This window comes from Ictalurus punctatus, chromosome 3, assembly GCF_001660625.3.
Source record: "Ictalurus punctatus breed USDA103 chromosome 3, Coco_2.0, whole genome shotgun sequence".
Taxonomy (NCBI): domain Eukaryota; kingdom Metazoa; phylum Chordata; class Actinopteri; order Siluriformes; family Ictaluridae; genus Ictalurus; species Ictalurus punctatus.
Genome location: NC_030418.2, coordinates 33,730,609 through 33,754,308, shown reverse-complemented (window position 1 = coordinate 33,754,308; position 23,700 = coordinate 33,730,609). Strand labels below are relative to the sequence as shown.

At 42.1% G+C, this 23,700-nt stretch overlaps 1 protein-coding gene and 1 long non-coding RNA gene across 5 annotated transcripts in view; one reads left to right on the top strand and one right to left on the bottom strand.

Annotated features, from left to right (window-relative positions):
• Nucleotides 1–4,944, bottom strand: part of LOC108263021 (uncharacterized) — a 30,783-nt gene extending 25,839 nt beyond the window's left edge. The window contains exons 1-2 of one of the 3 annotated variants that reach the window (XR_006981981.2): nucleotides 4,534–4,944; nucleotides 4,224–4,299 (exon numbers count right to left, since the gene is read on the bottom strand). This is a non-coding gene — a long non-coding RNA (uncharacterized LOC108263021). The remainder of the gene's footprint in view (nucleotides 1–4,223; nucleotides 4,300–4,533) is intronic. The other 2 variants (XR_006981982.2, XR_001812062.3) reach the window with 2 other exon arrangements.
• hpgd (15-hydroxyprostaglandin dehydrogenase) lies at nucleotides 818–23,338 on the top strand. 2 transcript variants are annotated; one of them, XM_017463385.3, is made up of 7 exons: nucleotides 818–974; nucleotides 1,089–1,212; nucleotides 2,603–2,709; nucleotides 5,114–5,210; nucleotides 17,910–17,986; nucleotides 19,533–19,696; nucleotides 22,588–23,338. In XM_017463385.3, the coding sequence occupies exons 1-7, from the start codon at nucleotides 882–884 to the stop codon at nucleotides 22,709–22,711; spliced, it is 786 nt and encodes a 261-aa protein (XP_017318874.1). In that variant the 5' UTR covers nucleotides 818–881; the 3' UTR covers nucleotides 22,712–23,338. The 2 variants fall into 2 exon arrangements, with proteins under 2 accessions (XP_017318874.1, XP_053535878.1); XM_053679903.1 differs by lacking the exons at nucleotides 17,910–17,986; nucleotides 19,533–19,696; nucleotides 22,588–23,338 and adding an exon at nucleotides 7,320–7,690.
• Nucleotides 23,339–23,700: the final 362 nt, after the last annotated feature.

Sequence of the window (23,700 nt, the reverse complement as noted above, 5' to 3'; positions counted from 1 at the left end):
AAGAGGGAAAATCTATCAGAGCCATTGCACAAGCATTGGGCATAGCCAATTCAACAATTTGGAATGTACTAAAATAATAATAATAATAATAATAATAATAATAATAATAATAATAATAATAATAATAAACCCATTTCTGCATACATTACATGATATTGCGCACAAACTGGCAGGAATACAAGAGTGTAATAAAAAAAAAACATTTTTTTTTTCAATTAGGCCTAATTCTTGCAAAAATGAATGTATTTGTATTCATTGTATAAAAAATAACATTTTAAAGAAATAAATATTTAACACTGAAAAAAGACAAAATACAATTCTAAATAATAATAATAATAATAATTTTAAAAAACCAGTTAGAACAAGATTTTAACATCACATCCATTAAGTCATTAGTATGTAGCCTAGTATTTTTCTTCTCCAGGCACATCTTTGCCACGCCCCGCCCATCACATATTCATCTCAATCTTCTTTGTTTATTAGTTAGTTTGTTTGTTGTGTTAGCCTGTTTATGCGAACACACACTCTACGCCTGGACACAAACTTGCTACAAGTTTATTCTTTAGGATAAAACTCTTGGGATGAACCGTCTCGTTTTGAAGGGGGTCCGAACATACAATACAACAACAACAACAACAACAAAGAAAGAAAAACAAAAACAGTAACGTAATAAATAAATATATTTAACCCTAAATGTTATCAGACGATCAGGGCTACCATTGCCTCTGCTACTCGTGTTTGTGAATCGATTCTCGCGACGATTCACTTTTAGAGAATCTGCTCAGAAAAAGAACCGATTCTTTGGAGCGAATCGAATCGCGACTCGGCGTTCCTGCTGCTACTTAAAGCGCGGCGCGGTGTCGCGGAGTCCGCGGCGGCAAATGGCGCTGCGCGGTAGAGTGGCTCTGGTGACCGGAGGAGTGCAGGGGATCGGGAGAGCTGCAGCCGAGAGCCTGCTGGAGAAACATGCCAAGGTTCTAACAGCTCTTCCTTCTCTCTCTCTCTCTCGCTCTCTGTGTGTGTGTGTGTGTGTGTGTGTGTGTGCGGAGCAGATCTCTTTTATTGTACTTTTCTGTGCGTGTGTTCAGGTTGCACTGGTAGACCTGAACCAGTCGGTTGGAGAGGAGTGTAAGAAAGAGTTGGATGAGCAGTATGGACAAGACAACTCTATTTTCCTTCAGTGTGACGTGACGGACGGAGGAAAGCTGCAAGGTAACTTCAACCACAACACAAACACTGTGGACCTTGTTATTCACCTGGAACTTGGTGCACCTTTCCCTTCTTTTCTTTGGCATGCTGCCTGCTTTTGACTCTCTCTCTCTCTCTCTCTCTCTCTCTCTCTCTCTCTCTCTCTCTCTCTCTCCTTCTGTGTGTGTGTGCCTATAACATGTCGCATCCTCTCTGATCTGGCTCGGCCTGAAGTTAATCTCTCTCAGATTGTCTGTTTGTAAGGCTGCATTTCTGAAATCCCTTGATCACCTGTTCTCCGCTCACTGTAACAAGGTGCGATTGTTCCGAGCTTGCATTACAGCCCTCCGGAGCACCTCAGGCCAAAAACCCTGGAATGTTCTCCGTTGTATAAGAAAGACATGAGATGTCAAGACATCTTGAGCTTTCTTACTTTCTGTATATATATATATATATATATATATATATATATATATATATATATATATATATATATATGATCATTGGTCTGTTTGTAGTATTGTAGTGAGGATCATGGACACCTCTTGGACTTGTTTGTGCAATAAATAGTGAAAGAGTGATACTTTATAGCATAATAATTATATCAGTACGTTATTGTTATTTACGCTGCACTTGTCATTCGAGGCAAATCTCAATCTGTGCTAGAAAAAGTGCTACAAAGTAAGAAATGCAATTTAAGACAAAGCATAACCCTGAAAAAAATATCCAAAATAATAAGAATTTACACTGATCATCCTGTTCAAAAGTTTACCCCCCCCCCCATGCACCGTGTTGCCTTCTTGACCATTAGTGAACGTTTGCGCCTTTTGTAATAGTCGTGTACGAGTCCCTCAGTCGTCCTCAGTGTCGAAATCTCTTGCTGTTGGAAAGGGCTCAAATATGCAGAAGATGTTGGAAAGTTAAAGAATGTGCAGGACCTGGAGGATTTTTCTGAAGAACAGTGGGCGGTTTAAATGCTCAGGACAAACAAGGGACTCGTGAACAAGTCTCACAGAACATCACGTAACGACACGGTATTAATAATCAAGGGTATGTAAGCTATCTATCTATCTATCTATCTATCTAATGTCTATTACAATTTTTAAAAAAACAAACAAAACAATGCTAATTAATAGGTCGTAAAATATTAAAGGATGTCCCATTGCAAAAACAAAAAAAACAAACAAACAAAAAAAAACGCAAGGATAAAATAAGGCGTTTAAGAAAAATAAACGTTTTCAAATGCTTGTGCTCGAAAGCCGCTAGGAACGTTTGCGCACCTTCCTGACAAAATCAAGTTGTCAGGGCAGAACTACCGCCATGACACCTAAAGTGCACCTAAATAATGCTTTCTGTCACTTGGTGATTGATTGATTATTATTATTTATTTATTTATTTACGTGTATTGCTTCAGAGGCTTTCAAAAGCACGGTGGAACACTTCGGAAGACTAGACATCGTCATCAACAACGCCGGAATCAACAACGAGAAGAACTGGGAGAAGACCATCGAGGTGAACCTGGTGAGGACACACACTTTGGCCTGATTTGCATCTGGGCTACAGTTTACACAGTCAAAATGCCGCACACACACACACACGCACACGCACAGACACACACACGCACTGCTTCAGGGCACGAAAGCCAGCCACCTGCCTTCTAGGATTGTAGATGAATTACAGAACAGTCGCATAGCAAACATAACACACCTGTGTAGCCGTGCTCAGGTTTCACAGCATGACAGAGCAGCTAATCAGGTCCACATGTGACTATAATCGTTTTCTTATTTCACAGCACTTCTGAATTCTCCGATCTGATTGGTCAGGACGTGTTGATTAATATTCCTACACTAGAACCTCTGACAGGACGCGCACTGTAATCTAACCTTACTAATGATCAGATTGCACAAACGTCGTCGTGCTGGTCTGTAGATGTTTTCTGTATGGAGATGTTTGTTTAATATTTAGGAAAGGCGTGTATTTAATTCATTATGAAATGAATAGTCACTCTAAACAGATTAAAAGTATGATGTCTCGTCCTTTAGTAAGTAGTAATTGGCTAATTACCGTGGTATACGCCACTGATTATCTTCCTAGAACAGCACACCCCTCGCCCTCCCCAAGTAATCTCAACAAGATATCATTATCTCTGCGTGTCCTCACATGCAGTCTGTTTTTCAGACAGTTGTTTGTTAAAGTTCCTTACTTCAGGCAGCAGTGCAGAATATCGACAGTTTTAACCACAGCAATCTCCGTTCCGATTGGTCAGAAGGTGTTGATTCCTTTTCCATAACAGCAGCTCTAGACACTTTATCGTCATCACACTCATATGTGCTTGTTGAACATCCCATTCCTGATTTATTCCCTCCGCTGCCGTTATAATACTCTACGCTCCATACTTCTCTTCTGGGAAGGTTCTCCATTAGATTTTGGAGCGTTACCGTGGGGATTTGTGTTCATTCAGAGCATACAAGAGCATTAGTGAGGTTGAGGTTGGGTTCCCGTTCATCCCAGAGGTGTTCAGTGGGGTTGAGGTCAGGGATCTGTGCAGGACGCTCGAATTCACTCTTCAACCTTCTTCCAACTTTCACACACCGTGTCTTCATGGAGCTCGCTTTGTGCACAGGGGCGTCGTCACGCTGGAACACGTTTCGGTTCCTCTCAGTTCCAGCGAAGGGAAATCATAACGTTACAGCGTACAGAGACGTTCTATACAATTGTGTGCTTCCAACATTGTGTCAGAGCCACACATGGGCGTGATGGTCAGGTGTCCACAAACTTTTGGCTAAATAGTGTATGAATGTTTTCTTTTCTATAGTACCAACTTGCACAGCGACAGATTTATTTATTTTTTTTTCTCCCTAAATGTATAATTGTCAATATGGTGATAAGTTTATCGAACATTCATGGATAAGGAGCCTCCGGTCTCAGCGTTAAAGCTGTAACTTTATGTTTTCTTTAAAAAGGTTAACTTAAAAAAATAAAATAAAATAAATAAATAAATAAATAAATAAATAAAGAGGCTTGAGAGAGTTCACCTGTTTATAGCTGCTATAACGTAAGCGAGAACAGGAAATAACTTGTTCCCTGGACGTTCCACATCGTTAGATGTAACTATAAATGGATAAAAAAAGTACGACTTGTCGATCTTTAATTGAACGAGAGAAATAAATAGGGATTTATGTTGCGATATAAGAGGAATGAAACACTTTGTGCTGTTTAGAGTGAAATGAAATCAACGTCAGGTTGGAGGTAAGAGTCAGTCTGCTTCGTCGCATTACTCCGTTGTTGATCATTTTTCCCCAAACAGCACAACACAGAGTGTTTTATTATTGGTTTATTTCCTACCTTTACCTATAGAGCAGCACACGAGCTTGACAGTCCTTCATGATAAACACGACAGAGCAGGTTTTCAATGAAAATCCACTGAGAAGGTCATAGTGCTTTCATCTGAGCAGGATTTTTGTAAGGGGCATGTTTTTGAGCCACGCTGACCTTTGGTAGCTTAAACAGTATCTGATGTGGCATGTCGCTGGACATTATCTTCTAACAGTCTGATGAAATCTTTGTATGATTAGTGTTAATGATTTCTCCGTGAGTGCACTAGAAGATTAGTTACACTCAAAGCGCTTTAGATAATGTAGAGGGGATCTCCTCAACCACCACTAGTGTGTAGCGTCCACCTGGATGATGCGACGTCGGCGATATCGCGCCAGAACGCCCACCACACACCGGTTATTGGTGGGGAGGAGAGATCGATGTAGGCACTTCAGAGACGGGGATTATTACGGGGCCGTGATAGAGAAGGGCCAATTTGATATTGATTCGGACGTTTGATCTTCAGCTGTGCAGTACAGTGTTTTAATATATACGATTGTGGAATGAAAAGACCAATGTGACGTGTGTGTGTGTTTGTATTCTTTTCCAGACGTCTGTTATTAAAGGCACGTATTTAGCCCTGGAGCACATGAGTAAGGAGTACGGCAAAGAGGGAGGGGTCATCATTAACGTCTCCTCCATGGCAGGTAATGAACTCTCACTGTTACTACACCGATGTCGGTTATTTTCCAATAGTAGCGCGTTTGATGTGTTTTATTCCTCTTATACGACGACAATTTGACAATTGCGTTTTTTTTTTTTTGTTTTTTTTTTATTTATCGCAATTTCACGTGGTGGAACATTCGGGAAACATGTTATTTCCTGTTCTCACTTATGTTATAGCAGCTGTAAAGAGTCACTCCGTCAGCAGCCTCTCTGTTTTTCTCTCTGTACCCTGGTGGAAAACGTACACCGGGGAAAAAAAAAAAATTGATGGAATTTACTTCATTCAAACGTGTCCATCGGTTCCACGTGAATTAACTGAGTCGCTTTAACACCGGTTCTTGTCGTAAAGCCCGCACGATTCGATCTCGTGGTCGTTTCGTTAACGTAAACTGTGACGGAAAAATCCGTTCGTTCACTGTAACCTGAGGCTGGAAACCGGGGACACCTCTAAATTCTCCGAAACATGTAGGCGTCGCCACGTGACACTGATTACTCTCAGAAGTTTGTTCTCGGATGAAACCCCTGACTTTTCAGCCACCATGGTCTCATGTGCAATAGGCTCAAAGGTGTGACACTGGCTGCTGCTGCCGTAAACCCCAACAGTCTCTCGTAGAGACCTGAGGGGAAGCCCAGATCTTTATCTTGCTCAATGTTGATAGGTTTGACCCTACGCATGTTGGGGATAGAGACGCCCTCATCGTAGTAGAATCCCATATAACCCCTAGAAACGTTGTCCTCTGCACTGGAGTTAGCATACTTTTCTTCAGGTTCAACCTGAGCTCCTCGTGGGCGAGAACAACATCTCGGTGTTGAGACGCCAGTCCCCCTGGATTGTACTAGAATTAACCAGTCGTCCAGGTAGTTTAGTACACGGATGCCCCGGAGTCGCAAGGGAGCCAGAGTGGCATCCATGCGCTTTGTGAATGTGTAAGGGGATAACGCTAGCCCGATGATAAGAACCCGATATTAGTACGCGTCGCCTCCAAACGCGAACCTCAGGAGCATCCTGCGGAAATATGCGTCTTTTAGGTCTGTCACAAACCAGTCCTCGAACTGAATCATGTGGAACCGTAAGTTTGAGCGTCAGCATCTTGAACCCGTATGTCCGAAGAGTACAGTTCAGATGACGCAGATCTCAAATTGGCCGCGTACTCCCATCTTTTTGCAGACCAGAAAATAACGGCTGTAAAATCCTCCCTTCGTCAGGGAACAGGGCACACGTGCTACGTCCCCTCCGTCCGAGAGAGACGGTCTGATATTCGTCGGTAAACGAGACCTTTTAGCCGTACCCGTGTTCGACGCACGTGGACCGAAGAGGGCTTAGGCTGCATGCGCGTCGTGACGAAGTCACATGACGCATCTTGCCCAAAAACCTGTGGAAAACTCGGCAATTCTGAAAAATCGCAAGCTCCTCCGAATATCGCGGCGTTTGCTCCATCCCGCGCTCATTTCGGCGGTCGCAAGATCGCTAAATCCTGGAGGCGCCTGTCGACTCCGAATTTCGTTGCAAAATAAACCTCGGGCGTCATTCGAAGGTCACGTGCTGACTACAAAGATTTATCTGCACGTCGTTCGGGGTGGATTTTTGCTCTTCGAATATATAGCAAGGCTATAAGGAAGTAAAAATTACTAGGTACAAATGCCAAAGTAGTGAGGAAAGTACGTTGAAAAGAGGGAAAGCAGTATACAATCATTTTATTCAGAATGACTTCCCTGTAGCAAAGGTTTTCCCCGTCATCCCTACACTACAATTTGTCGCATACACGTCCCTGCTAGCGTAAAAAGACTCTTCTGTAGTCAAACTCAGCAGACAAACACAGGAAATATTCCCTCAAGCTTGTCAGGCTTCGGCTCTGAACATAGCGACAGACGATCAGGGCAAATATTTCCCCACTAACGGAAAACAAAGATGTTGACTTTGCGATTTGTTCGTTGCGTGCTGGATTTAACCTTTAGCATGACTCATGCGCATCGATTGTGTTTGCTCAAGGACCGACATGGCACACTGTGTACTTATTATCTAGTGCAAAAGTTGATCTGGAGACAATGGACATTGTTGTTTTTCTTTGTTATTTTTCCTGCAAATAAAGAGCTGTAATGCAGAGTCGAAGATGGAGGGACGGTGAAGATGAAGTGAAATTCCTTCTAAATCCTTCGAAAGGGATGTCTCATAAACCACATTTTAAATCCAGCTCTCTGGAAAACCACGCTACGGATATCCGTAAATACCGGTAGAGAGACCGTGCCTGAGAGATCGTGCTTTGTAAGATTATATTTTATATTTACACTTGTAAAGATAGCAGTGAAAGCTAATTAACATGTTCTGAGAAGGTCCGAGCGGAACGTGCTGGAGTTTGCATTTCAACATAACGTCCCTGCAACGTTTTGGTAACGTGATTAGAACGTAGCATTCTTTGACTAGGATGTAGTTTTATTTGAAAAGAACATTCTGTCCAATGAACTCAAGCTAAGTCATGACTTTAAAGTGATCTTTTATTCATTTTTAACACATATAATGTAGAAGCTTATTAAAGAATAAATAAATAAATAAATAAAACGTTGCAGAAAGGTTGTCAGAGTGTTGCGATACGTTATTAATTCACTTATAATGCCGAGAAAGTGGAACCGTTAGTATTTTTAGCGGACGCTTTTATTCTGAGAAATGTACAATCTCCGTTCGGCTGAAACCTTTCTCGGGAAAGTTTTATTTATTTTATTTTTTTAAATCCACCCCACGCCGGTATTCCACATGCAGCGCTGATACTGCCTCCATCTCTCCAGACTTTATTTTCCTTTCCACATCCCGACTCAGCCAAATGCAACATTCTCCTTTAGACCTCCGTTTATTTTTTTAAATATCAAGCGGCTTTCTATTTCAGCAGGGCTCGTGCCAAAAAACCGGTCTCCCGAGGTCAAGAGTCAGAGCTAAAATGTAACCCGAACCTCAGTGTGAACTCCGAGAGACCGTGCTGTGACAGATCGGACTCTCTGTTGGGACGGAGAGAAGCTGATCTAGCACATATGTAGCAGGATGTTCGCTAATGGCTTTTAGTGATGTACAATCTGTATCGTGTATGCGAGGCTACGACGCTAACGTTGTAGATGCTAAGCACTCGTGCTGGATGTTAGCACGAGCTCTTTTTACTAGCCGTATTCATTAGCTTCACCAGATGGTGGGTAATCTTTCACGAATCAGGAACATAGCCAAAACGTTAGCTAAAGTCATGGGCTTTTCGTCAAGGGCACAAAAAAAAACAATTCCTTGCTTATTTTCCACAGGGTGTACTCATGAACATTATTAACTCATCATACTTTTCAGTTAAATTACACAAATGATCACTTTTTAACCTTGTTAATTAGTTGACGCTAGCACATTGGAGCTTTCCTTCCCCGCGTGGCTAAAGAATTTATGATTTGTCCACCCCTTGCATATTAATCGTTATAATTAACGTGATTTTCACTAGCATCCAAAATTTATCTTGTGACGAAATTCATTTCTTTCATCAACATTTCAGTCTATCGTCACTATCGTTAGCAGTTTCCTACATTACCCACAATGCCATTCCATTACTTGTCGATAGTGCTGCACTGAGATTTAGCCCTCACTTCGTTTCTACCTCAAGAGAGCGATGCAGCGGCGCTTTAGTCATTCAGTCTGTCCAGCTCTGTCACTTTCTCATCTGTGATTATTTGTTTGTAATAGAGTGTTGTAGATGGATATGACACATTCTTGGTTAATAGCTCCAAGTCATATCTCTCTCCTTAATAAATGTGTTTAGTAGTAGTAAGAGTAGCAGTAGTAGGAGAAGGAGTAGTAGTATGAGTAGTAGTAGGAGGAGGAGGAGGAGTATGAGGAGGAGGAGTAGAAGGAGGAGTAGGAGGAGGAGTAATAGTAGGAGCAGGAGGAGGAGGAGTAATAGGAGTAGTAGTAGTAGGAGGAGGAGGAGGAGGAGGTGGAGGAGTAGTAGTAGGAGGAGAAGGAGTAGGAGGAGTAGTAGTAGGAGGAGGAGGAGAAGGAGTAGGAGGAGTAGGAGTAGTAGGAGGAGGAGGAGGAGAAGGAGTAGTAGTAGTAAGAGTAGTAGTAGTAGGAGGAGGAGTAGTAGTAGTAGTAGTAGGAGTAGTAGTAGTAGGAAGAGGAGGAGGAGGAGTAGTAGGAGTAGTAGTAGGAGGAGGAGGGGGAGGAGGAGGAGGAGGAGTAATAGGAGGAGGAGGAGGAGTAGTAGGAGGAGGAATAGTAGTAGGAGGAGTAGTAGGAGGAGGAGTAGGAGGAGGAGGAGTAATAGGAGGAGGAGGAGGAGGAGTAATAGTAGTAGTAGTAGGAGAAGGAGTAGTAGTAGTAGTAGGAGGAGGAGGAGGAGTAATAGGAGGAGGAGTAGTAGTAGGAGAAGGAGTAGTAATAGGAGGAGGGGTAATAGGAGGAGGAGTAATAGGAGGAGGAGGAGTAATAGGAGGAGTAGTAATAGGAGGAGGGGTAATAGGAGGAGGAGTAATAGGAGGAGGAGTAGTAGTAGGAGGAGTAGTAATAGGAGGAGGAGTAATAGGAGGAGGAGGAGTAATAGGAGGAGGAGTAATAGGAGGAGGAGTAGTAGGAGGAGAAGGAGTAGAAGTGTTAAAACCCGATGGGTGATGAATGTGCATCTGCTCCTAATCCTCTGGCTCGCTGAGTTTTAGCTGGAAAAGCTCCATGTAGGATTGAGGATCCTGGAATGCAGGCACAGCTTGAACTTTAGTTTACTGCAGACAGTGTGTGTGTGTGTGTGTGTGTGTGTGTGTGTGTGTGTGTGTGTGTGTGTGTGTGTGTGTGTGTGTATATCCGAAGCCCCTGGCTATTTCCTCAGCGTTTTTAGTTTATTAGAGTGCTGACAGCTGCAGGTCTCCCGTGCTGTAGATAAACAGCGGCGGAGAAGAAGAAGTTGATGCTGAAGGTGAAGTGCAGTTCGCTCCTCTTCCTTTCCTCCTCCGTTACTTCGCTCTAGGAAGATGATTAACCGGAGATGAGAGTATATCACAGCAGGGCATGTTGTTCTCCATCGTAATTATTCCATTCCCTCGTTTTCTTTATCTAACGCTAGGCAGGTTTTGTGCAATTAACCAAAATCAGTGGTGTGACATAATTATTTAATCACAGTCTGCCTCTGAATCAGAGTCGTTCACTTGTACAGGTCACGCCAAGCTTTTATTTACCTACAATAATCTGCGGCACGTACGGGAAAATGTTACCGTGCCTTTTTTTTTTTTTAACAAAGTAAATGTACATTATTTTCAACAAACCTTTCTCGGGAAAGTTTTATTTATTTTATTTTTTTAAATCCCCCCCACGCCAGTATTCCACATGCAGCACTGATACTGCCTCCATCTCTCCAGCCTTTATTTTCCTTTCCACATCCCGACTCAGCCAAATGCAACATTCTCCTTTAGACCTCCGTTTATTTTTTTAAATATCAAGCGGCTTTCTATTTCAGCAGGGCTCGTGCCAAAAAACCGGTCTCCCGAGGTCAAGAGTCAGAGCTAAAATGTAACCCGAACCTCCGTGTGAACTCCGAGAGACCGTGCTGTGACAGATCGGACTCTCTGTTGGGACGGAGAGAAGCTGATCTAGCACATATGTAGCAGGATGTTCGCTAATGGCTTTTAGTGATGTACAATCTGTATCGTGTATGCAAGGCTACGACGCTAACGTTGTAGATGCTAAGCACCCGTGCTGGATGTTAGCACGAGCTCTTTTTACTAGCCGTATTCATTAGCTTCACCAGATGGTGGGTAATCTTTCACGAATCAGGAACATAGCCAAAACGTTAGCTAAAGTCATGGCCCACAAAAAAAAAAAAAAACAACAACTCCTTGCTTATTTTCCACAGTGTGTACTCAAGGACATCATTAACTCATCATACGTTTTAGTTAATAAATTACACAAATGATCACTTCTTAACCTCATATGAAAATTGCGAATTCAAGTAGGGTAGAGCGGTGCGTCTTCACGAGTACAGCTAAAAGGTCTCATTTACCAACAAAGCATCCCTGCGAAAGAGAACTATTTCGTGCGAATGCGATTTCGCCAAGTCAAGCAGCTTTCTGCAAAAAACAACAACGACAAGAAAAAACCACAAAACAGAAACACCCACAGCAAAATCCAGCATTTTTGGACGCAACAATCACAAAATCACACTTTTCTGGCTTCAGAATCATGAAAGCTGCAATCTGATCGAACGAACTACCGCGCTGTCGACATTTCTAACAAAAAAATCCTACTAGGTAGAGAGAGAGAGAGATTTTACAAAACGGGATTTTACACCAAAGCCACTAGTGTATATATTAATGGATCCGCTTCAGAATCTTGCGGATTGCAATCTTAATGGCTTTCCACATTTCCATGTAGCGTTTATTTATTTATTTTTTTTTACTTTTGATGTAAGTAGTCTGTTCTTGGAAACGGTTATTGACGAAATATACCAAACTTTCTAGTTAATGCTCCCAGTGATCACATTGCCATCCTGTAATGATTTGCATACCGGAAGTTCGATTCAAGTCGGTTTTATTCGTACGGCGCTTTTAACAGTAGACATGGCGTCTCAAAGCAGCTTTACAGAAACATATAAGCACAGGATGGAGATTTTAAGCGTGTGAGTTTATCCCTATTGAGCGAGACGGTGGTGACGGTGGTGAGGAAAATCTCCCTGAGATGATACGAGGAAGAACCTCGAGAGGAACCGGACTCAGAAGGGAACCCGTCCTCATCTGGGTCACGACGGATAGTGTGAGAGTAAAAGAAAGTTCATTATGGTGTTTCTATGAAGTCTGTTTGTTGAACTAGTCCACTGTTCACTAAAGGAGACCTGAGTGTAAAAATGCATGCGTTAAATTGCAGTCCCGAGGTCATCGCAGCAACCGTAGTCCCAGCGAGAACGTCCATGTGGAACTGAAATCCAAAACCATTTCCATGGTAGTTCAAGCGCTACCGTCCTCAGCGATCTCCAGAATGTAGCCTCCAGTTGATGATCGCTCCATCCAGGAGTAGGTCATCAGAATGGATCACGCAGGTCCAGAGAGCAGAAAAGGTCAGGATCACTGGCATCTCCATGATATCGTGTGTAGCTTGACAGAAGGAGAGAGGGAGAGGGAGGTAAAGAGAGGAAGAGATTAAAACGTGATCGGTCCGAAGGCATTTCGTGACATCACTGAGCCCTGGACGGTCTTCTAAAGAGGTACTAAGATCTTTATTTATTTAACAGGAAATAAAAAATGGGACTTGAGCACCGATCTCGACCCATATGGAAAATTCTGACACGATCAGTATAATCCGAATAATGAATGGACCCTTCAGCCATATTGTTTGTAATTCCAGGCGTACTTTCAGCTCGATTCTGTATTTCTCTGGTAGCCACTGGAAGGAGGCCAGTATAAGAGATGATGCGTTGCCTTATTTTGGCACACGTGAGTCCTCACAGCTGCTTTCTGTAACAGCGGTGGATGTTGCATGGTCGACTGACAGATTTCCATGTAAAGGGAGTCGTAAGAGTCAGCGTGGAAAGAAATCAAAGCAAATCGGACAGCCTCCATCAGGCACGTTTTAGTTTGGCAGCAGCTCTCAGCTGGAAGAAGCGCTCGTACTTCACAGAGCCTACACACTTCAGTTACATAGCTCAGTATGTTAGATGATATACATGGAAAAATAACCCGGGAGGAATTTGTTCAGCTGGAAGAGATATCTGTACGTGATTAAGTAACATCTGTAAGAAGAATAAAATGTGCCCGGGGCAGTAAATAGGCGTCTGTGTGAGCCACTTTGTGCTGAAAAGTGTGCGTCACGGTTACAAACAAAAACAGAAGTCTGTGATTGTGGGACGCCAAAGTTCCCATTTGCGTGTTTGCTTCAGACGTCCATACACACACTCACACACACACGCACACACACACATACTGACAGCTTGTAAACATAGCTAAGCACTAAAACCACGCATTCCATCAACGTTAAGATTAGCCTCTGGTTTTGTTTTTTTTTTTGTTGTTTTTTTTACGTCTTTCTTCCCCGCGTAGAGGAACGAGGATCGTTTAAACAAAACACGACATTCCCTCTAAACATGCTTCAGGCACGTTCAAACACGAGCAAATGGCCTTCAGATGGCTGAAAACGATACTGCTCATAGGCTAGAGCATGTGCTGTGATGAAAGTCGGTGATAGGCAAGACGAGTGGATCGGTTTCAGTTTTCCTGTCTACACGTGCACACACACACACACCATGTTATGACGGCACATCAAATGAGGGATTCAGTAAAGTCAGACTACCGTACAGTTCAAAGTAAATGAATATATCTGATTTATTGAAGTCTTTGCGTTCGGCTTAGTGATTCTTTAACCACCGTGATACACAGATCATCTTATAAAAAATGTTAGACGCTATAAAATCCCATTTTCCGTACTACACAGGGTCGCAACAATCACATACACATTCAGACGCTACGGACAATCTGACAAAGACAACGCATGTCTTTGGACTGGGGGAGGAAACCCCCAAAGCTCAGGGAGAACATGCAAACTCCACGCACACGGGGCGGAGGCGGGATTCGAACCCCCAACCCGGGAGGTGCGAGACAAACGTGCTAACCGCTAAGCACGTTTGCTATAAGGTTACAATGCTAACACACGCTCGGGTTACTGACTGTATGGAGTGTCACATGTTCTACCCACTTCCTTGTGGGTGTTTTCTCCAGGTTCTCCAGTTTCTCTCACTATTAAAAACATGCTCCTAGGTGGATTGCCCCTAAGGGTTTTTAATTTTTTTTTAATTCTGCTCACTCAACTTTTATTGAACAATCTGCACAACAGTTACAACAGACAACATTCAGACACACGGCATATAACAGCACTGAGAAGCACAATTCCCTTGTAAACAGAGCTGATCATGAGATTAACGGTACTAGTTTTAGATCCTTCCATGATGAAGGGGTGCTATAACTTTCAAATAACCATCGGAACGAATCACACTCGTCGACGTGATGTTAAAAAAAGGTGGCTTTGACACAAAAACATGGACAGAACTGGCTTCTTCTTGAAGCTGAAGCACTTCTTTTACATCAGATTCAAGTAGGAGGCGTGGCTTAAAGTTTGAAGGCGGAGTCATAGTTGTTGTTAGTGATTCAGACGGTAATGCCCATCACATTTGCTTTGTATAAATTTGCTTTGCAAATATATATATATATATATATTTGTAATGGATGTATTCTGCTATACTGAACACTATTTCCAGTGTGCATAAGTATTCACCCCCTTGAACCTTCCACACGTTTCGTATCGCTATTTCCTTGAACTAAAATGAATTATACGTCATGAGTGTAGATGGTAAATGGCGCACTTATATAGCGCTTTTATCCAAAGCGCTTTACACTGTGTCTCATTCACACACACACTCACACACCAATGTTAGCAGAGCTGCCATGCAAGGCGCTAACTCGCCATCGGGGGCAACTTGGGGTTCAGTGTCTTGCCCAAGGACACTTCGGTGTGTGGAGTCACATGGGCCGGGAATCCACCCGCCAACCCTACGATTAGTACACAACCCGCTCTACCACCTGATCCACAGCCGCCCCAATTGTATAAGTATTCGCCTAATAAATTAGTCACCATAATTGTGTGCAATTGAAGCGTCACGTGATCGCAGTATGAATGATGAATGCTGTTCCTGGAAGTACCCAGAGTTGCTGGAAAAACCTAAACAAATAAACGTCATGAAGATCAAGCAGATATCATAACAAGTCTGGGCAAAGTCTTGGAAAAGTATCAATCAGGGTGTGTTGATATAAATAAAGATATGTATATTCCAAACTTTGAACATCCCACAAACCGGTAATAAATTCATTATTTTAGAAAATTGAAAGAATATGCCACAACCGTGACTCCACCAAGAGGAGACAATGAGCGGGTAAAAGAGCAGATTAGAGAAGCAAACAACACTTATGCAAGGTACTGTATGTAATTGTTAGCAACATTTATCTCGTAGCTCCAGTGCAAAACAAAAACGAAACAAAAAAATGCTGCCTTTGGATAAAAATCGGTCTCGGGTAAAGGAAAAGGTTTACCTTGTAGTAAAAAAAATAAAATAAAGATGGTTTATTTTGACCCGAGCTGTAGACGCGGAGTGTCGAAAAGGCCCTTGCAGTGTGACGCTTGCTTCTTTCTGAACTTGCGCAACAGCCGTGCAGCACGTCTCCGTGGCATTGCCTCATCCTTTATTTACCTCTTTATCACAACCTAATGGAGCGCTTGTAGTCATACGCACTCGCAGGGAAATCCCGTGAAACAGAGGCTCTCATTGTGCCCACATGGATTAATCTTGTCTACACCGTGTTTGCATTCACTCATCTAGAACACACAGGAAGCTATTTAATTGTAAACGCTGCCTTTGCACGTCCCGGTCGGTAATTGAAGGATTGGTGCCGGTCGTAAAAAGTTGTTTATCATGTCGGAGCCTCAAGGTTGGAGGTGATGGATTAAGAACACGACTGCGCCGTGATAACGTCGACAGAAAGAAACAGAGCCAGCAGACAGCTGAATTTTATTATAGAGTGTGGAGGTAAAATAAATAAATAAAGAGCTGCTGGTCGGGTTTGTGCGGATCTATAAAAAGCGGTACTGAGCCTGAAGATTTATTCAGCGCAGGAAATGATCCTTAGCCAATTTATGTTTCTGGAGCACGGCTTTTGTTTAAGCGCACTGGGCAGCCGGCAGGATTTTTAATGCTCTGATTTAAAAGCGCTCCAGTTTTTTTTTTTTTTTTTTTTTTTCCATGACGAAGACGCTGGGAATCTTTCACAGTGCTCGTCAAGTTGTCGCTTCTTCTCCGTCGATCCTAGAAGCCGAAGAAGCTTCGGTGTATACTGTGGAACATCCTGGAACACGTCACGACACCTGATGTGTTATGTGAAAGAGTGCGGATTACCTTTTATTCCCTGAATCTAGGGTTGTGAGTTTAAATCCCAGCACCAATGAGCTGTCACTGTTGGGCCCTTGAGCGAGGCCCTTAAAGCTCAACTGCTCAGATGTATAAACGAGATAAATGTAAGTGGCTCTGGATGAGCGCGTCTACAGACTGCACAGGGGACGAATCAACGTATCAACATGTCAGTATTCATCACATACATCACTTACGGGCCATAAGATACCTATGAATTGATGAGTTGAAAGGATTTGACCTGCTGAGTTCTTGATTCTGATTGGTCAGAAGGTGTTGTCGTTTCTAGAGTGACAACTTACTCAGGGACTCGTATGCCAGTCGCTTCAGAAAATCTAAACGTACGTAATAAGTCACGTAGCAAATAAAAACATATAGCCGTTGAGACATTTATTTAACGTTTATGGAAGGAGTCTCCAGTGTCAGTCGGTCTACGTTTTCAGATATGGGGCAGTATTTAGGGTATACGACTTTGTGGTAACATATTTAGGGGCCAAGCACTGCAGTGTTATTCTAGTGTTCTTCCACTTCTTCTTCTTATTATTATTATTATTATTATTATTGTTCCACTCTTGAGTCTATGGTAGCCCATAGAACCGTACATAAGAATGTTAGGAAATTTGGTGCACAGATAGGGGACAGTCTGACATGTTACCATAGCAAATTTAGAGTCGCTATCTCAAACCCTCTAGCTCAACCAACAGCACTCATGTTTATGCTAAGGGCTAGATATAACGTTTTTTTTGTTTGTTTTTTTTTCCTCTAATCCCTTGACTCATGCCGAGTCGAATGCATCCTATGACGCCATTTTTTAATTTTCTGATCAATCTACTCCTCCTCCTAGATGTTTTCGTGTCCGAGTTTCACGAAAATCGAATCAGATCGTTTTCAGACCACGCCGACCAAAAATGATTTGATGATGAGCACGGCAAAACGGACGTGAGGCTATATCTCCGTAACGCTTTAGCATATTCAGACCAAACTTAGTATATGTCATAGCCGGGATGACTTGAGGGTACCTGTACAGTTTCGGAACACGGCCACCTAGTGCTCACGAGATATGAAAAAAAAAACATAATTTCTTTGCTTTTCGGACCGTTCGTCCGATTTTCACCTAATCTGCCTCGGATCATCTTCAGACCGTGCCAGCAATAAGTTATGGATTTCATGATGATAGACCAAACCGAACATGCTCTCTTAGCTCCTACTTTGCCTCTGGAGTGCTTGGCCCCGTAATTGCTGCTTGCAGCTATTATTATTATTATTATTATTATTATTATTATTATTATTATTATTATTATGAGACTAGTGAGAGAATAATAACAGGAGCTAAGTGTTAACAGCAACAAACTTGTCTCATGAATGTCCCAAAACATCAACTGTAACTACAAATGGATAAAAAAAAAAAAAAAAAGTATGACGTCTTGTTTCTAAAGAAATAAAAATTCGTAATCGTTCACAAATTGCTTATTGGCAATCAGCTTCATGGTGGTAAAAGTAACTCTGCTTCATCGCACTACCGTTAATATCGTGGATTATTTTCCTATAACAGCATGACACGGAGTGTTTTATTCCTTTCATAATGTGAAGCATTCTTCTGCTGCACATAAAAACCAGGCGCGGTTGTTGTTTTTTCTTTTTCTTTCTGTACTGTGTTTATAGTTGTTTATCTACAGTATGTTTAAGGCTGGAAGGAATACATCACCACGTTTCCGTTGTTTGTTTTTTCTACAGCATTCCTGCATTCCCCTTATCAGCCGGTGTACACGGCCACCAAACACGGCGTGATCGGCTTCTCCAGAGCACTGGCGGTGAGTACATCGTCCCACGTTCACCTGCTCGACACGCTGTTTTTATATGTCGCACGGAATAAAATCTACAGCCGGATGACTACGTGTAAATCAGATAGAAGATAGTGTTGCATTTCAGTACACTTTTTAACACCGCCCTTGTTGACTGGACCCTCGCTATTTCTTAATTGAGCCAAGTTTTACACTTACTTTGCCAACCAAGTATTAAGATTATTTTTGTATTGCAAATGTTATATATATATATATATATATATATAAAATCTATTTTATGTGATCCTTTTAATATTTTTACGCCCGGACAACGACACAAACACTGAAACAATTCTATTCACTGTTCAAAGTTTGCTCATTTCACAACGCTGAGTGTGTTCCTAGTTCCTAGAAATTCCACTCTTGTTGTCTCCTCCGCCTCTTGTTCTGCAAGTGGCCGTTTGTTTGACGTAGACGTTCCTCGCGGCTGAGCAGTTAGGGGGAGGAAGTCCACTGTTCAAAAACAATATTGCAACAGGAAATAGGTGTAACTTATAGGTGTCACGATAGTTTCCGCCAGCCACCGAATGCAATCGCTCGGCCACGATGTTGCTGTCTAGGGATAAACCGGTAAACTTCTTCCACATTAACCTGAGCTACTGTACAAAATTTCAGGCACTAGACGTTGCGATCTTCGGCCAAAGTGTTCCTTTAGAGCTACAAAGCTAGGTACGATATCATTTATGCGATTTAGACCTTTTTTTCACAGTGCTAAACTGCTAGCCACAATCATCCACTACATTCTCACATTTTAAACTCAAGGAACAAACTTCACACAGCGGTCACACTGGCAAGCGACAACACTATGTGTAAACAACTTCCTCCAACGATTCCTCCGACCAGCCGCCTGGTCCGTGTGATCCCACGTTTCAAGAAACTGTAATGGTCACTTTGGGTCTCTACGGATAATTTCTTGCCTTCTAATGGTGGCATGTTTTGTCTAATGGATACCATTAAAGAACACTTATGGTTTTAATGGTTAGCTGATAGTTTATAATGATATTACTCTTATGGTTTCTATTGGGGGGTTTTTTCGGCAGGGTAACTGGTTCCCTGACATTAGTTCCCACACGTAATCTTATCTTGTTATATATGACCTCTGATTAAATGCCAAAATCGTTAATGCTTCTGATGAGTGTACATAACTAGCAAGAAAGCTAGCCTGAGTCAGAGTAAGTCAAACAAGCAATATTCACACTCTGATTAGTGCGTTATTTAATTCGTTTAGCTATATATATATATATATATATATATATATATATATATATATATATATATATATATATATATATATATATAGCTACTATGATTTGGCATCAAAACGAAAACTGCACATAATATGAGTGACTTGTTGCCTGCTAGTGTGACCATAGGGCGAGACACCAAGCGGTTGGGAAACATGACCCTTCCAGACGTGACTGCGCGATTGACCGGGGAAAACCAAAAAACCCTCCTGAATACTGACTCATTCTTTGCGCTATGTGTGCACTCTGACTGAACTTTTTGTTCTGGGCAGGATGCATCAGAGCATTGCAATTACGGCGTGAGGATCAACGTCCTATGTCCTGCCTTCGTAGACACGCAACTCCTCCTCAGCGTCGACTGCGAAGAGACCATGGGCAAGTTCATCAAGTACAAAGACGACTTAAAGCAGAAGATGGACAAGTACGGGGTTCTTAAGTGAGTATTTTTAAAGGTCGTTTAAAAGCTGTTCACCGAGCGCTACACTGATGACGGATTCCTGGCTTTCGTACGCACTGTACGTGCATTCCTCCAGCATTAAGTGCATTATCTCAGTGTGACAGCTCTTTCTGGAAAAGGAACTTGTTTTTAACAATAGTTAGTGACTCATTCTGATACAGCGATTATAAGGCAGTCACTCATCTACGAAACCAAACGCCTTCTCAATTGTAACAGAGCTACCTTCACATGGAATTCACAGCTGGAGAGCCTTGCGGTTGTGGGCGGAGCAACTGCCATGCCATACACTACCGTACACCGAGTCATACATCAGGACGCTGTTTATGTCCAAACGTCTTCATCTTCCGTACGAGACTCTGTCTAGCAGACCTCGGGACTATAAAGGAGTCCCTCAAGGTTGTGTCCTAAACCCATTAATATACAGCTTCGTTCCCTTTTTAAAGGTTCAAAAGTCAAATTCACCTTTTTTTTATTATTTAATTGATATATCTCATGATACACTACACTACTAGAGTATGGTTTATATCTTCAAAAAAAAACAAAAAAAAACATTAGACTCATAACTTAACTTATACATATATTACAGGACTATTCTGCACTGTTCTGATGGATCAGAAGGTGTTGATTCATTTCCTAGAAGAGCGGCTCTATAACAGGTTTATATCAAGGCCCTCGTGGTTTCTATAGTAACAGCTCGTTCACAGGGACTCGTACAGTGAACACGCTACACACTCTACAGCTAACGATAAACATACGTTTTGACAAAGATAAAAGAATTGAATTATTGATATGGTGTTACGTTTTCTACAACGAGGATGCTCCTTTGTGGAGCATTCACGGAAGGAGTCTCCAGTGTCAGCAGTCAGTTTTCAGAGGACAGAGGAGTTCACGCTTTGTGGTTTCTCAATAACATGACAAGTGGCATTGTTTTCGGTGGTGTAGTTCAGGAAGAACAGGAACTGACTTGTTTCAAGGACATTCCACAACAAAAGGATTAAAAACTTGTTCACAAAAAATCGTGATCGTCGTCCATTTGCTGCGGAGGTGGAATAAGAGTAATAAAACACGTCAGGGCGTGCTTTTATAGGAAAGCAATCGAGCGTGGTGTGGTGACGGCGACTCCGCTTCATCACACCACCCCGCAGTCGATTGTTTTTCTAAGTAAGGAAGTAAGCAAAGCTTTATTTATATAGAAGCTTTTAAAACAGCGCCATGCCGTAGGCATCACAGATCTATGCGTCACCGCACGAAGCTCTCACTGTGTGAAGATACTTTTGTATGAGCTTACTTTCTTGGGAACATCAGCCATCAGTAACTTTCCTTCAAAGTTCCTTAGTTACTGTACTTTTTCTGCACCGTACTTCACTTATCTGTAGTCTGTATTAAGTATCCGTGCTTTACTTTACTTTCACCTCACCTCACTTTCTCAAACAAGTCCATTTCTCTAAAGTTAAATGTTTGTAGCATTGGGCATAGCCAATACAACAATTTGGAATGCTGTGAAAAAGAAAGAAAGCTCTGGTGTACTGAGCAACCAGATATGGAACAGGTCGGCCAAGGAAAAGAACATCCAGAAATATTGTGGGGGCTGTGAAGACCCCCCCCCCCAAAAAAAAAAAAAAATAAATAAATAAGACAGTTAGTGACATCACCAACAATCTTCCCAGGGCAGGGTGAAGGTATCAGAATCCAACGTTTGAAGAAGATTTCAAGAGCAAAATATAGAGGCCATACCCCAAGATGCGAACCACTCATGAACAGTAAGAATCAGAAAGCCAAGAAATACAGAGATGAGCCAAACGTTCTGGAAGCAAAATGAACCTCTACCAAAGTGATGGAAAGGCCAAAGTGTGGAGAAAGAACGGATCTGCTCACGATCCAAAACATACAAGCTCATCTGTGAAACACGGTGGAGGTAGCGTCATGGCTTGGGCTCGCATGGCCGCTTCTGGAACGTTCTCACTAATCTTTATTGATTATGTAAGGCGTGATGGTAGCAGCAGAATGAATTGAGAAGTTTACAGGAACATTTTGTCTGACAATTTACAGAGAAATGCGTCCGAATTAATCGGGAGGAACTTCACCATGCAGCAGGACAGTGATCCAAAACACACTTCCACCTCGACGGAGGTTTTAGACTGGAATCACCAGACCTTAATCCAATTGAGCAGCATTTCACCTCCGGAAGACGAGACCGAACAGAGAAACCTCCCAAAACGAACAACGACTTGAAGAGGCCGCGGTAAAAACCTGGAAAAGCCTCACAAAAGAAGAAACTAACAATTCGGTGACACCGATGAGTCGCAACCAAATATTAAGCGTCGTTTACTTTAAGACTACCCGTTCCAATACTTTTGCTCACCTTCAAATTGTCTTGCCTGCCATGAAACGTGCCACGTTCTATGTCGTTTAACACATCTAGATGTGAAATATCAGGAAGTAAAGGCTGAAATTCCCATCTGTCGTCTCGTATTCATCTGGAATTGACCTTGCTGTTCCAGTACTTTCAGACGGGACTGTAGGTCACGGCATTTCATTTTTCACATGTGGGATTTCACATGTAGGTCATGTGATTTAATTATGACGAATTTATTTTTTATTCACTTATGTAAATATGAATGCATGTTCTTTTTTACATGTAGTGCATGTGGGGATATTTCCATGTGACCCCCCCCCCCCCCCCCCCCCCCATATGATTCATTTATTTCCTAATTTTTGCCATATTTATGGTGTGTTTATTATTATTATTATTACATTATATGTGGGAAAACATGCGAAGGACATGTGTCGGATGTGATTTTTCTGTAAGGATTGGAGCATTCTGATCACCCAAGATCGCTCATCTGACCTGTGTGTGTGTGTGATTCTAGGCCGTCTCTGATCGCAGAGGGAATGATGCGCCTGGTAACAGACGAGAGCCTTAACGGAGCCGTGATGAAGATCACCTGCTCTAAGGGGATTCACTTCCACGTGTACGAGCCTCTGTCAGCCTGAACCCGCTCTCAGCTCAGGGCTCTCATTCAGCAGCTTGTCCAGACTGGTCTCCAAAACAATCACAGCTCAGCCCAGATGTGCCCGGGATTCCTGAAGATGTGAGCTGTAACGAACACAAGGGATTTGTTAAGACACATGTTAACACGAATGTCCGTCCTGTTTCACTTCATCAGGCAGGATCGTTTACACCGTCTCGTGAAAGCGCAGCTTTTCCCGTCGTGTGCAAAATTCAGTTTATTAACACAAAGGAAGACGTGAAGCAATTTTATCGATTTTCTCTCATTATAAAGTTCACCGTGTTGGATTTACAGCACAGTGTATCAGGTCTGTTTTTCTTCCTCGCTGGTGTGTGATTGCTGTGTATCGAGTGTGATTGAAGCCACATTTATAATGAATCCTTAGAAGAAGAAGAAAAAAAAACGTGGCTTTTATTATATTTATTATCTGCTTTCCCTGCTATAATCGCTTCAGACAATGGAAATCCTTCTTTATTGTCATTTTATAATTGTATCAAATGATGATGTTGCTATTTACAGTGTAGAAGCAAAGGTGTGTTAATAATATGCCTAGGATTTTTCAAATAAAATCGATAAATAAATAAACAAACAAACAAACAAACAAACATTGTCTTGTTGCCATGGCCTATTCATTTGTTAGAAAGTTTGTTATTATACCTGCTCTCATATTATTATTTTTTTTTCGATACTACAGCGGAATCCAAAAGTCTGACACCACGGTGTCTTCCGTCCATTTAAAGCGCACCTATTATGGTTTTGAAACGGGTCCTAATTTTGTTTTAAAGGTCTCGTACGATAGATTTACGTGCATCCGAGGACAAAAAACACTTTAACGTGCTCATCATTTAAACCGCAGCGTTACCTTAGTCCCCCCGGTGTCACAAACGACTCGTTAAATGATCCGTTGTAAAGGATTCGTTCTAAACGCCTCCTTTCAGAGAGCGTACTCCGCTCTGATTGGGACTGGAGACG

What these genes read in the sequence shown, in the direction of transcription:
- hpgd (XM_017463385.3), top strand. Translation starts at nt 882, where the DNA reads ATGGCGCTGCGCGGTAGAGTGGCTCTGGTGACCGGAGGAGTGCAGGGG. An exon ending in TAACGTCTCCTCCATGGCAG is followed by an intron (nt 5,211 to 17,909) that starts GTAATGAACTCT and finishes TTTTTTCTACAG; the next exon opens with CATTCCTGCATTCCCCTTAT. An exon ending in GCTTCTCCAGAGCACTGGCG is followed by an intron (nt 17,987 to 19,532) that starts GTGAGTACATCG and finishes TGTTCTGGGCAG; the next exon opens with GATGCATCAGAGCATTGCAA.